The 13,981-nt window shown below is 39.3% G+C and overlaps 1 protein-coding gene across 1 annotated transcript in view; it reads left to right on the top strand.

Moving 5' to 3' along the window:
- The window catches only part of LOC146330823 (uncharacterized), a 47,739-nt gene extending 38,681 nt beyond the window's left edge, over positions 1-9,058 (top strand). The window contains exons 17-23 of the mRNA XM_084747564.1: positions 31-477; positions 1,856-2,371; positions 2,454-2,627; positions 2,944-3,202; positions 4,776-5,054; positions 6,146-6,468; positions 8,770-9,058. Of these exons, the coding sequence (XP_084603690.1) occupies positions 31-477; positions 1,856-2,371; positions 2,454-2,627; positions 2,944-3,202; positions 4,776-5,054; positions 6,146-6,468; positions 8,770-8,826 (2,055 nt within the window). The 3' untranslated portion in view covers positions 8,827-9,058. The remainder of the gene's footprint in view (positions 1-30; positions 478-1,855; positions 2,372-2,453; positions 2,628-2,943; positions 3,203-4,775; positions 5,055-6,145; positions 6,469-8,769) is intronic.
- The last annotated feature ends 4,923 nt before the right edge of the window (positions 9,059-13,981 follow it).

Here is a 13,981-nt window from a genome sequence, read left to right as displayed (position 1 = left end):
TGATATGACACGGCTTGTCTCTGGTTGTAGGATGCACCTGCAAATGGCAAAGGCAGCCAAAGAGCAGCTGCAGACAAAGAGGAGACGGCACAGAAAGAAGAATCTGAATCTCCAGTGGAGGGGATGGAAAAAGACGGTGATGAGAAGGATGAGAAAATGAAAAGCACTGAGATGTCAGCCGGTGAAGATAAGGCTTTGGGAGAAATCCTGAGCAAAGATGATGAACTCAAAAAAGACGGGGTTACTGATGCGGTTTCTGAGTCTGTGGCTACACTAGACGCCAAACTAGAGGCAGACATGGAGACAGAGACAAAGGCAACATCTGCTGTTGAAAGGGTCATGGACACAGCAGAAAAGGAGGAGGACGTTGCGTCCAAAGTAGCAAATGATGAGACTGCTGCTGTTGGAAAGACAGAGACATCCAGCTCTGACGGCAAAGCAGCTTCCCAGGAGAAGGCCATGCCAGAACTCCCCAAGGTAAAATCAGGGTTTCTGTTGGTCCCTTAAAATCCAATCAAAGAATTTTAGGCCTTAAAATGTCCTCAGTGTGATTTTGACAGGCCTTAAAAATTGTAACAAAAAATTTAGGCTCTGGAAAAGCTGGGATTGATTTTTTGTTCTAGCATATTTGCTGAATGTTGTTTTGGCATAACGACTAAAAAGACAAAATAAAGGTTCTTTAAACATTCTGTCAGAATGGTAGCAGTGTTTGCATGAGTAAAACAGCAGAGTAAAGGCCCAGTCACACCATCTGTTACAAATGTGCATCTTCACACAAGCTTAATGATGTAGTGAACACACACAGGCCATATATTTCTGTTTTCTTTATTATTGTTTTACTCACAACTACAACATCTTTCTGAGGTTTAATCTTCTCTGTGCTGGACAGGTTACTCCACCTGACATTTTATTCTCAGGACTGAACATCATTCAGTAATAATTACTGAACTGGGAGGAGCTTGCTGAGAGCAGTTAGCTTGTTAGCTCGGTAGTCAGCTGGACAATAAGTTCACACAGTTTCCCATCTCATATTCATCTGTAAACTGTGTCTCCGTTGAGGAGCAGTTTGTAGAGAGCCAAAGTGAACTTACCAAAAGATAACCAAGTAGTTTTAATGCCTAAACTAAACTGTTGACAGTTTCACAACATGAAGCACATGTGATGTAACTTACATAACTTCACTTGTATAATGTACTTGCTGGTATTGGGTCATGGGGCTGGGACGATTTGTTGGTGTAATCACTGTCATCAATTATGAAAATCCGTCACTTTGTGTATTATGCGGTAACGTTGCTATGAACTGCTGCACCAGGTCAGATCACGGACTTCCCCAGAGAGCAAGCTGCAGAGAGCAAGACTTGCTGCCGTTATCTAAAGTGTTGGGAGTATTTTAGACGCAAGTATTTTAGACAAGATGCAACAATTTGGCTCTCTTTAGCTTCACAAACTGGACATGGCTCCTCTCAGCGGGACAGCTGCTCCACACAAGTACTAGAAGTGAAGGACTGAGAGACCTGTCCTCCTCCTGCAGCTGCAGCAGCAGCAGCATCATCCCCTTTACTTTCTGTCAGCACCCAAACACCATATGGGACAGACAAACATAAAGGATTACTTTACAAGTAACTCTGGGACTTGATTTTTCTTCATATCCTTCAAACTTTTTGCCAGTATGGATTTCAGAGGTTCTTCTTTATGAATGAATGAATGAATGAATGCAGTGGTTGGCTGCGAGCAAAACCATACAGATTGTCTTTTTTAGGGTCTGAGTACCAAAAGTATTGAATGCAAGTTTCGCTTGACCTCCAGGATATTCATGGATATTTGTGAGTTTTGACATCTCTTCCTGTTTCACCAGGTTACTCAAGAGATGGTCAACGCACTGCTTGTGGAGTGCCGGACACGAACGGCTGGCCAGTCCAATAACACTGCAGCTTCCACCAACGGAGAGCAGGCAGAGACACAGAGACAGACGGAGCAGGGCAAAAAAACAGCCGAGGAGACCAAAGAGCCAGCCAAGAACCAGACAGAGGAGGAGGAGGCCAAGAGGCAGAAGAGGGAGCGGAAAGAGAGGGAGATGAGGAAAGAGAAAGAGGCCAGGGAGAGAGAGAGGAAGGAGAGGGAGAGGAGGGCATGGGAGAAGGAAGAGAGGGCCAAGAAGGAAAAGGAGAGGGAGGAAAGAGCCAGGAGGGACAGAGAGAGGAGAGAGGAGGAGAGAAGGGAGTGGGAGAGGAGGGAAAGAGAGAGGAGGGACAGGAAGAGAGCATATGGCGAAGGTTTGTCAGGGTCGAGGTCGTCCTACAGGTCGGAGGGCTACAGGCAGAGCTCCTGGAGGGATGAAGAATACAACAACTCAGAGGCTGAGAGCAGAACGGTAAGAAGACACAGTCGTGTAAAAAACATGTTGAAACTGTCCTCTCTGTTCTTCTCCTCACTTCATGTCTTTGTCCTGTCAGGTGGAGGAGGACGAGGAGTGTGACGAGTTCCCGTTTAACCTGAGCGACTTTGTGACAGTGGATGAAGTGGGAGATGTGACCGACCTTCCTAGCTCTCCTCCTCCCACTGTTCCCATGGAAACCACAGAGGAGAGAGAGGACGCTCCCTCATCTGTCCAACAGGATGCTCCAGAGGTACATTTTAACTTCTGTGTATGACTTAAAAGAGTTTCTCTGCATGGTTATTGGGCTGTCTGAGACTAAAAGGGATATTTTGGATTACTTTAAATGTGGTACTTGCCTACAGTCAGTGTATTACCTACAGTAGATGGTGGCTGTGTACTGCCCCTGCTTTTCTGAATTGGGATTGTGTCGCCTGCCTTCTACTGTAGATAATACACTGACAATGGAAGAGTACCTCAAATAACCTTATTTAAGAAATTCCAAACTATTCTTTTAAATTTCCACAGTGTAACGACATCATGGTGGTCTTCCTGTTTTCTGCGTCCAGGTCACACCCATGGAGGTTACCACAGAAACAGGAACATCAGACGCCAAAGCGGACTTGGTTAAGTCTGACGAGCACATATTGGAGTCTGATCATGTGACTGTGCCGACAGCTGAGACTTCAGATGGTTTGGTGTCACCAGATTTGACCCCTGATCAGATCCCCACCTGCTCTGCAGCATCCCCCACACCGGCTCCACAGCCTGACTCCTCCCCCAGCCAAACACATGTGGCAACATGTCAACCAGAAGCACCTGAGACAGGTACAAGCTCACACTGATTTCACCTTTGGTATCAGCTGAAGAAAAACAATTAATTATTAATTTTCAAAACAGGCCTCCAAACAGGACAATTTCTTGGCCTGTGGTGTTACTGCTTGCAACTTTCTCTAGAACTGCTTTTCCAGTCCAAATTATGATGATGACTCATTACCTTTGAAAGAGAGGGTAACCGTAACTTACATTCAGGCTGCTTATTGACAAGAATCTGGCAATACAATACATATCACAGTACTGTATACTATATATTGCAATAATGTAAGCAAGGTGATGCATATGTATTTTTTATAATTTCAGGAAAACTGTCATAGTATAAAGACCACACCAACAATTGCATAAAATCTGAAATAAAAGTTGTTTTTTTTTATCTAGACAGAACAGTGAAGATAGATACCAACACTATCCAGTTGTGGGGGTTTAAACAAAACAAACCATTGCCCTGAATATTTGCATGTATTACAATGTTAGGTACAGTGTTTTGGAAAATCAGTGATTCATTTGCTGGTTAGGCAGTTGATCTAATCAGTTAAGATCACAGACAAATGCCCCATTCATCAGTGAGAGGCAAAGAAAATAATTAGATGATTTAAAGACTATAACAACAAATTGTAATGTTAGTTTAAGCCATTTTATCTGTAATACATGGCGATTCAAATAAACAGAAAATAGAATACAGTCAAATAACGCAGTGTTTCCCAACCCTGGTCCTCAGGGCACACTGTCCTGCATGTTTTAGATGTTTCCCTGCTCCAACACACCTGATTCAAATGATCAGGGCCCCGTTGCCCAGAGTCTTCGTAGCGCTATGTGCGTCATAAGTTGTATCTTAAGGTCTCCCTTAAGCTTATGGGCTGTTTCCCAGAGTTGGGGAACAGGAGACCTTAAAACACAACCTACAATGCACATAGCGCTACAAAGGCTCTGGGAAACTGTTACCTCTAACAGTAGCAGTGCAGGAATTACTTTCAACATTGGTGTGATGAATAAACATTTATAGAATCAATTATAAGTCAGTATACAAACTGAAATGCATTTGTTTATGATCCTAATAGATCATGTTTGGGTGGGACAAAAAGTCAACAGGATGCTACTGTCCAGCTCTTGCTGTGAAATGCTTTGTCAAAATTTATCTCTCTTTTTTTTCAGTTTCAGAAAAGGGAAATGCCAATTTGAGAGCGTTTTCGTGCTGTGATGCCAACAAAACTAAACAACTGATTGGAATGACGTGCTTTATTGGTCCCACCCCTGCTGCTGCACAGGGTGTGGTTTGCCTGTTACACCAGGCTTTGTTCATAATCTGTGAAAGGCATGAAAATAGTATCAGTTTGAGTGTTCAGTTATCCAAGTGCTGCATACATTACAGTGATGATGAAACAATTAAAACAGTTAAACTCACTGAAGCGACTTTGTGAAGCCTGAAACTCAGCCTTGAATTTGGGTCATTAGAGCTGCTTTCTTCTGTTGACTGAAACAGTTTGAGGTCAGAATCTCTGCTTACAGCTGTATTTTAAAGTTAAAATAGTTTAATTCATTTATGCCTGAATTCTGTTATGTTTAGAGACTACACAGACAACCACTGTGGACTCCACCACTGAGGTTGAACCCCTTCCCACATGTGAGCCTGCAGCTTCAGTTGCCCCAGATGAGTCCTCCTCCAACAGCGCAGAACCAGGGGTAGTGACTGCAGAGAGCGAGGAAGAGGAAAAACCTGACAGCGCTGTCAATCACAGTCACGTGAAGGATGAGGAGACGGAGGCAGTTTCGGACAAAGCAGAGGAACACAAGAAGATGCAGGATGAGGAGGACAAAGAGATGAGCGCTGCTGCTGTGGAGCTGGGTATGATGTCTTTGATTTACTTTGAATTAGAGGCGCGGGTGGCTGAGAATCATGCTTGTGAGGAGATAATCTTGATTTGGTTGGGAAAATGTGGGAAATGAGCACAATAGTATGGCTGCAGTGTGAAGGTCCTTATTCATGTATATTTTGGTGATGTATCATGCTGTTAAGTTAATGTCCTAATTGACCTCATGAAAGTGTAAGGGATAATTGCTCTGTATCCTTATGCTGGATACAGATACTGTATCCAGATAATCCAGTAAAACCAGGGCCTCATTACAGAAAAAAGAAATCCCCTATCTTAACTTAAGTTTCCAAGATAGTTAATATCCTGTCTTCCTGTTACAGAAGCAGTTCCTGAACTCATGGCTGTGTCCAGTGCTGTCTCAGACTTCATATCTTGACTTAGGAAATCCTAACGAGAGCTGTAAACTTGATTCTTCAATTAGCACTCGTCCTGACATGTCTGTGTGTGAAATGCACATGAGACTGTCTGTAGCCATGATAACAGTTTTCTACACCAATCAAGGTCACAGCACTCTTCATATGAAACAGCAGCAGATCATCTTACTGCAGTAATTCATTTTAAACAGTTTTAAAGTTTGTTCACAGATTCTCATTTAGGCTACAGGATCTCATTTACACATGAGATTCACACATCAAATTCAAAATTAATTGTCTTGGCAGTCGATATTCACCCATTAATATGTGGTTAAATCGAAAGCATCATCACACGGTTGAGCAGCCTTTCAGTCATAACATTTTGTGTTCATGTTGTTCTCCATCTTCACTGTCATGTCCATTCAGAACAAACAGCAGTGCTGCTGCCATTTCTGACAGTTATTTTGAATTTAGGACAGCATCTCTGCTATCTGCTATCCTCTGCTAACAAATTCTTATGCTAAGATAAGAATTTGTTTTTCTAAATGCTGTTCGGAAACAGGTTCCTTTAATACCAACAATCCTAAATGTCACCCTAAACTGGGTTAAGAGAGGATTACAGACGGATTTCTGTAATGAGGCCCCAGGCCTTTTAACATCAGTCCCAGTCCCCCTGGTTGTGTGTTTAAAGATGTTTCTGACTCTCACAGAGAGCTCTGAGGACCAAACCAGCGCTCAAGAGGAGAGTGTGAAGGAGAACTTGAAGAGCTTAGACAACTCGCTCCCTCCTTTTGACCCCAGCAGCCCAGTTGGTAAAACACCGTATTTCTTCACCTTATCTTTCATTGTGTTGTCACTTTTCTGTCGAAAAGAGGTCAACAGTTGGTGTGTGTGCGTGTGTCTGTCCACAGGTATGGAGTTTTTGGTCCCAAAGACAGGTTTCTTCTGTAAGGTGTGTAACAGGTTCTTCAGTGGAACCAAAGAGGCAGAGATCAGCCACTGCAAAACCCTCAAACACTATGAAAACCTACAGGTAGGCAACACACACACACACACACACACACACACACACACACACACACACTTATTTATGTGTAGAGCTGCAACAAATGATTACATTTATTATCAATTAATCTGAAAATTATTTTCTCAATCGATTAGTTGTTTGGTCTATAAAGTATCAGAAAATGGTGAAAAATATTGATCAGGCTATAAGTTAATGAACATCTACATGAAAATAAAGCAACAAGCAAACTTCCACATTTAGACCATGAGATTGTGTCCACTGATCTCCTTTACCAAAAAAAAAATAGGTCCAAAGTTTTAGGGATGGACAAGTGCAAGGACAATTATAACTGTAAATAAACAATTCTAAAAATGTTTTTCTCTTAGCTATGAACTTCATAAAATTTTAATTAACATTTTTATCAATCACATGCTAATATTAGTTAGTGTCCTATTTAACATGCAAATCTTAAATAAATGTTCACAAGGGATTTTTTAACAGAATATAATGCTAATTATAGCATTAACTGTTAATAATTATTATTGTAACTAATATAAAGAGCATCTTTATTAGCTATTAACTAATGTATAAATTAATGCCATAGTCATCTTTATTGAGCACTAACTAATGTTAATTATTGTAATGTGTTAACGAGTGTTTGGACATTTAAAAAAACTGACCAAAAAGGATTAATTGATTATTAAGCGACTATTAAATGAATCTTCTATTAATGTACTATTCTGACAATGGATGAACTGATAAAACATTGCAGCTCTATTTGTGTGTTTATACACAGTTAAGATTGTCATGCTGTCCTCTAAAATGAACTACAGCAGGTGATCGTTCCAACCCTCAGTCTGTTTGAAATTTGCACAGTAGATGAAATGTTAGAAATACTAGATTTATTGATTTTATTGACAAATATCTGGAATTCTGAGATAATCAGCATGTGCCGATGCTGACACATCTTTGGACAGTCAGTCATATGTTTTTTCCACCTAATTACAGAGAACATCAAGCCTCTCCTGTAGTGAATTAACAAGCCTCTCCTGTAGTGAATTAACAAAGTATTATATCTAGTCTCATCATTGTGTTGGATGTGTAACCGTTTGAGCTGTATTTGAAGTGGACTAAATGAAACCATCACAGTGTGAAATACAGTTTTACTGTTGCTGTCTTCTTTTCTACACACAGCTCTGCTCAGCTCATCAGGTTTAAATCTGTCTGCCTGTCTGTGACACAAACTACAGTGTTGATTGGCTATTACTCATGACTTCTTACCAATCAGATAGTGCTGTGGCCGGGACATTGAACCAGAGTGTAGTAGGGCTGCAACGAATGATAATTTTCATAGTTGATTCATCGGTAGATTATTTTCTTGATTAATGGATTTGTAGTTGGTTATTTTAAACTGTCAGAAAATGGTGATAAATGTCTATTAGTGTTTCCCAAAGCATAACATGACATCTGCAAATGTCTTGTTTTACTCACAACCCACAGATATTCTGTTTAGTGTCATTAAGGACTAAGGAAACCAAATATTTTTTATTCCTCTGTGACAAATGTTTGTCATATAATAACATTTAAGAGGCTGGAATTGGAGAATTTTGACTTTTTTCTTAAAAAATTATATTTGATAAATGATGATTAAACAATTATTTGAAGTATTGCGCTGTGTATGTAGTAATGTATAATACAAACTACATATACACAATATAATATACAGTATAATACAATAGAGCATAGCATTCCAAGTATACCATATCGTATTAATATTATGGTATATTTTTTATTATATAGATTATTATTGTTATTTTATTTGTGTTTTGTTTTACTATGTTTACCATTACATCACAATGTTCATGACTACAGACAGAGATCAAAGCCAAATACATTTTGTAAAATAACTTGGACCTAATCCAACTGTTTTTCATCATGATGGTCCACTAACTGATTAAGACAAAATACAATGCTTTTCAAAATGGACACATTCACAGGGGAAAATAAAAAAAAATTACTGCTAACAATTTTTTTTTCTCTTTGTTCTTCACAAATTTATCGTAATTATCAGGATGATGATTATATACAGGCAAAGCGGATTTTTCTTGTACCTTACTTTGATAACGGAGAAATATCGAGGCTGTCATCAGATCTGTCAGTGAAATCAAAATCATGAGGACCCAAATCTTTTCTAGTCAAATGGGTCTTTGCCTTTTATTCCTTCTTTAACACTTTCTGTAGTCCAGGTGTCAAGATGTTAAGATTTGTTCAGTCACAGAGACCTGAATGTTCCACTCTAATCCAGTTCCCTTGTTCCTTCTCTTGCAGAAATTCCTGCAGACTACAAAGATGGCAAATGCGACTACCAAGCCTGACTCCAGCTGAATGTGGCTGTGAAACTCTTGACTGAATTTGCCCCCCCTCTTTTTGTAACGTCTCTTCATTTCTCACTAAGGGTCCAGATTCTCACATTGGTGTACATTAGTCTCATGTTCCGTCTCTGTTTGAATATGTGCTAGATTTTTCATGTACAAAGAAGAGAAATGAGCTAAACTGTACAGTGGAAGATGACTGGCAGTATCAGCTGAGCACAGTCAATAAAGTGTTTGTTTTTTAACAGGTTGTCTGTTATCTGTCATTCACAATCTGAACCTCTAAATGCCTCCATCTGCAGTTTAATAGGTGTAATAGTGTTTAAAGTCTGCTTTTCTTTAGATTTTTTACTGCAGGTGACAAACAAAACAGCAAATCCACATTCAAATGGAATGGTTTTCTCAAACTGTTTATACTGTTGAAATGTCTTTCTTGTCAGTTGTGAAAGGGAGGATTAGAATGGATGCTTTTTTTCTCCTCCTCTCCTTTTCTCCATCCACCTGATCCCTACATTCATTAATTCATTAGTTCCTCAGTGTGTGTGTGTGTGTGTGTGTGTGTGTGCGTGCATGGAAGATAGCAGCCATATGTCAAGTCCCACAACCAGGCCTCCATTGGCGTGAAAATGGGATGTAAAAGCAGCCAGTCAGTGTGTGTCAGTGTCAGACACTTCATCACAGGTTAGTTAATGATGTTAATGAATAAATGAATAAACTGCTTGTTAATGTAAATATCTAATCAGCCAATCACATGACAGGAACTCAAAGCGTTCAGGTATGTAGACATGGTCAAGACGACCTGCTGAAGTTCAAACTGAGCAGAATGGTGATTTAAGTGACTTTGAACGTGGCATGTTTGTTGGTATCAGACAGGCTGGTCTGAGTATTTCAGAAACTGCTGATCTGCTGGGATTTTTCACACACAACCATCTCTAAGGTTTACAGAGAATGGTCAGAAAAAGAGAAAATATCCAGTGAGCAGCAGTTCTCTTGGTGAAAATCCTTGTTGATGCCAGAGGAGAATGACCAGACTGGTTTCAGATAACAGATAGGCAACAGTAACTCAAATAACCATTCATTAGAACCAAGGTGTGCAGAAGACCAACTCTGAACGCACAACATGTCGAACAGCAACAGAAGACCACACTGGGTGTCTCTCCTGTCAGCTAAGAACAGGAAACTTATGTTTTTTATTTAAAGCTTTTAACCAGCAAAGTCCTCAGAATTTGGTCGGTCTCCTCTCCAGCCACCTGTCAACACCTGTCAACCTCTGTGTTCAGGGCATCAGACTTCAGACTGAAATTCAGTTTTCATCAGATTTATAAATTCATTACTACTCATGGTTCCCTTTTCTAAATCCCACTTGTGAAATGTTAATACTCAGTCACAAACCTGCCTTCTCCTCTCACAGTTAGATATAAATAAACACTTTCAGAATCTACATTTTGTCCAAAAAAATGTACATTTAAAAAAGTATGGTGAAGGGAGAGACATCACATCACAACACATCCTGTGGAATTTATTCCCAGTACAATAAAGAAATAGGAAATATCAAACCCTTAAATTTAATGTTAGACAAAATTATTATTAATTCTATTGAAATTTGTAAAAAATATTCTTTGATTATAAATACTCATTGTTATGGTGCCAATTAGTTTATTTAAATGGAAGGTTACTTTTAATGCCTTAATGTATCCTCATTAATGAATTATTAATGAGTGTATTTAGAGCACTGTTCATGCACAGGATGCAGCTGAAAGTGCTTTCCAATGAAGCAACTAAACCAAAAGTTTAAAAACTTAAAGATGCACAAGGTTGAAGGTAGAAGGTGCAACTATTAATAAAAGAGCATTAACAGTTTCTTTTCAGAGGCCACATTTAAAAAGATATAGACTATAACTAGTTCTGTAGTTTTGAGGCATGAGCAGCTGTGGAGGATCATAAAATGATACTCCGTGAAATAAAAGGAGATTCAGACCATTTAGTGCCTTAAAAGACAATGATAAGGACTTTAGAGTCAGTTCTAAAAGATACAGGGAGCCGGTGTGGCTTAAGTAAAACAGGAGCTGTATGATTTCTCATTTTAGATTTTAAAACCCTGACAGCAGCATTCTGAATGGTCTGGTCATGTGACCCATCATTCAATGCTGTCATGGGCTGCAACTAATGATTTATTTCATCATCACTTAATCTGTTGATTATATTCTTGATGAACTGATTAGTTATTAGATTAATAAAATCTTAGAAAATAGTGAAAAATGTCAATCAGTGTTCATCAGGTTTTGTCCACAACCCAAAGATATTTAGTCTACTGAGATGTAATGTAAAATACTCACATTTAAAATCATAGAATTTTGACCCTTTTTCTTTAAAAAGTACTCAAACCAGTTAATAGATTATCAAATATTGGGTGATTGATTTAATAATCGATGAATTGTTGCAGCTCTAGACTGGATAATCTATTTATATGGATGTGTACACTTGTGCCAGACTTGGTCGGTATGAAGTTTGGGGCCTGTGGCACCCACAGGGACAACAGGAAGAACATTTGATGTATATGTTTGCACAAATGAATAATTAGGCTACTTAGTGTGATTAATGATTTTCTTAATTTACTTGTATTCTGCAAAATATGGACATAACTACACATTACATCATGACACGTTTCTGTCCAGCCTCTTAGTACCACAGCACAATGGGACTTTATTTACATCTGACAGAAACACTCACTTAAGAGGGTTCTCCCTCTTGTGGCAAAATGGGGCAACAACATCTATTTTCTTCTGTACTGTTTCATATGTGTCTGTACACCTGAAACAATATGTGTTTTACTAGGGAAGACCTTGTAACTTCTGAACATTAACTTAATATTTTGTGCTCCTATAATGAAATGAAATAACAGAAATTAAATGCAGTGGTTAGCACTGCTGCCTCACAGCAAGAAGGCCCTGAGTTCAAAGTTCAAATCCCCTGGCTGGTTGGGGCAGGGCCCTTCTGAGCCCAGTTTGCATGTTCTCCTCGTGTCTGCATGGGTTCTCCCTGGGTTCTCTGGCTTCCTCCCACAGTCCAAAGACATGCATGCTAGGTTAATTGGTGACTCTAAATTGCCCGTAGGTGTGAATGTGAGTGTGAGTGGTTGTCTGTCTCAAAGTCGATGTGTTAGAAACAGGGAAAGTGGACAAGTGTAAGGATTTGAGCGAGTTTGATGAGGGCCAAATTGTGATGACTAGACGACTGGATCAGAGCATCTCCAAAACTGCAGCTCTTGTGGGGTGTTCCTGGTCTGCAGAGGTCAGTATCTATGTATCTGGAGTACTGGGAAACGTTAAGTACAATGAGCATGGTGGTCAGACATTGACATATAGACAGTTTATGACGTCCGCCCCAAATCAGTAATCTTAGATGATATCAATATATAATCAATTCTGGAGAATCTTTGGTGTCTAGATGAGAAAAAAGCAAATTGTTTCTTGTCTGGATGGTGCTCTCTCCAAATGTTTACCATTGCATATAGTTGCCACGTATTCAAGGCTAAGGTAGAGAGTGTCCTGCCACTAGTAATTTTGGACCGATAGGAATATCCTGATGAATTATCTGTTTTTCTTGTAGTAATGCTATTTGAGCACCTTGTCTGCCAGTAATATCAAGATTATTAATTCCCTGTACATTCCAAGATAATACTATTAACTTAATCTCTGATTGTATAAATGTATGATTTTATCAATTTGATTCCATAATAACCTTCAGCATTGTTATAGATGTACCACATTACTTGTATTACAAGAAGGGTAAAGAGTAATAGACAAAAACTGAACAAAAGATTTTTGAGAGATGTGAGAAGAGCATTAGTCAGTTTCTGTCTGCAGCAGGCACGTGCAGAGGGGGGGGGGCCTTGATGCCCAAAGTGCCCTTTTGTCAAAGTGTTTTTTTGTTTGTTTGTTTGTTTGTTTGTTTGTTTTTTGTAAGTGTGTGTGTGTGTGTGTGTGTGTGTGTGTGTGTGAAAGTCTGTCTGTGTGGCCCAAAATAATAAATAAAACAAAATAATAATAATTCAGATATACCCTCGGTTGGTCACATGATCCACGTAGATGTGTCCTCACTGCCCAGATGTGCCCTGTAGCTAAGCGCTGCTAAGCAACGGATCGCCCTCTACGCGTGTGATCCGCGGACCACATGTGAGCATCATAGTTTTACTGTCACTGTTACTTTTGTATAAGTTATAATATCAGAAATCTCAATGCAGAGTTACAGTAAACAGACAGGACAGATGCTGCTGTGTGCAGCGCATCTCTGTGAAGAGCGACTGATTTAAAAGTCGTAACATCACCTCGAGTGAAATCCAGACCATAACTTTTTTCACTGATGTAACTCTGCTATCACCAAAGAAACAGATCATAAAACTGTGATGTTGATTGAAACTTTAGTGATATCAGCTGTCTTAACTTCTACACAGCTCCTCTCTGCTCACCGCTGCAGCTCTGTCTCTCCACGTCTGTGACACAGTGTGTCTGCTGATTGATCATGACTTCTAACCAATCAGATGTGCTGCTGTAGGCGGGACATTGAGCCAGACTACAGAGCGTAGTTGTGTATTATACTGTACAGTGTATAATGATCTGATATATGTACATACAGCACTGTATAAGTTTGAAGTTTTTAATATTATTACCATTATCATTACTATTATCATTATTATTACATTACATAACTATGGTGATAATTACAGAGAGACAAAGATTAGAGACAAGTGCATTTTTAAAATAATTTAACTCTAATCCCACAACTTTTTTCTTTTTTGCTGATCCAAAAAATGATACGATCCGTTACTCAAAACCGTGATACGATCAGTGAGCATCCTGTGTGTGTGTGTGTGTGTGTGTGTGTGTGTGTGTGTGTGTCACTCTGCACACACCTCTCATAAGTTATAGCCGCTAGTTAACCACACACAGCTGCTGAGGGGAAAAAGTATGTCAGGCTTCATTTTGTTTCTATATGTTTCTTTTGTTATTAGAGATCTGTATCATTTTACTGTCAAGTTAGTTTCAGTGTTTTTCCTCTGTTTCTAGAGACAATGAGGCTTTATTTCACTAAAACTATGCAATGTACATGCATATTCACATAATTGTGGACTATTACAGTATAAATACAACAACATTAACAATAATAAT

Source organism: Lutjanus erythropterus, chromosome 3, assembly GCF_056507025.1.
Source record: "Lutjanus erythropterus isolate fLutEry1 chromosome 3, fLutEry1.hap2, whole genome shotgun sequence".
NCBI lineage: Eukaryota > Metazoa > Chordata > Actinopteri > Lutjaniformes > Lutjanidae > Lutjanus > Lutjanus erythropterus.
Note: the sequence above shows the minus strand (reverse complement) of the source record. Positions and strands in the feature narration are given on the sequence as shown.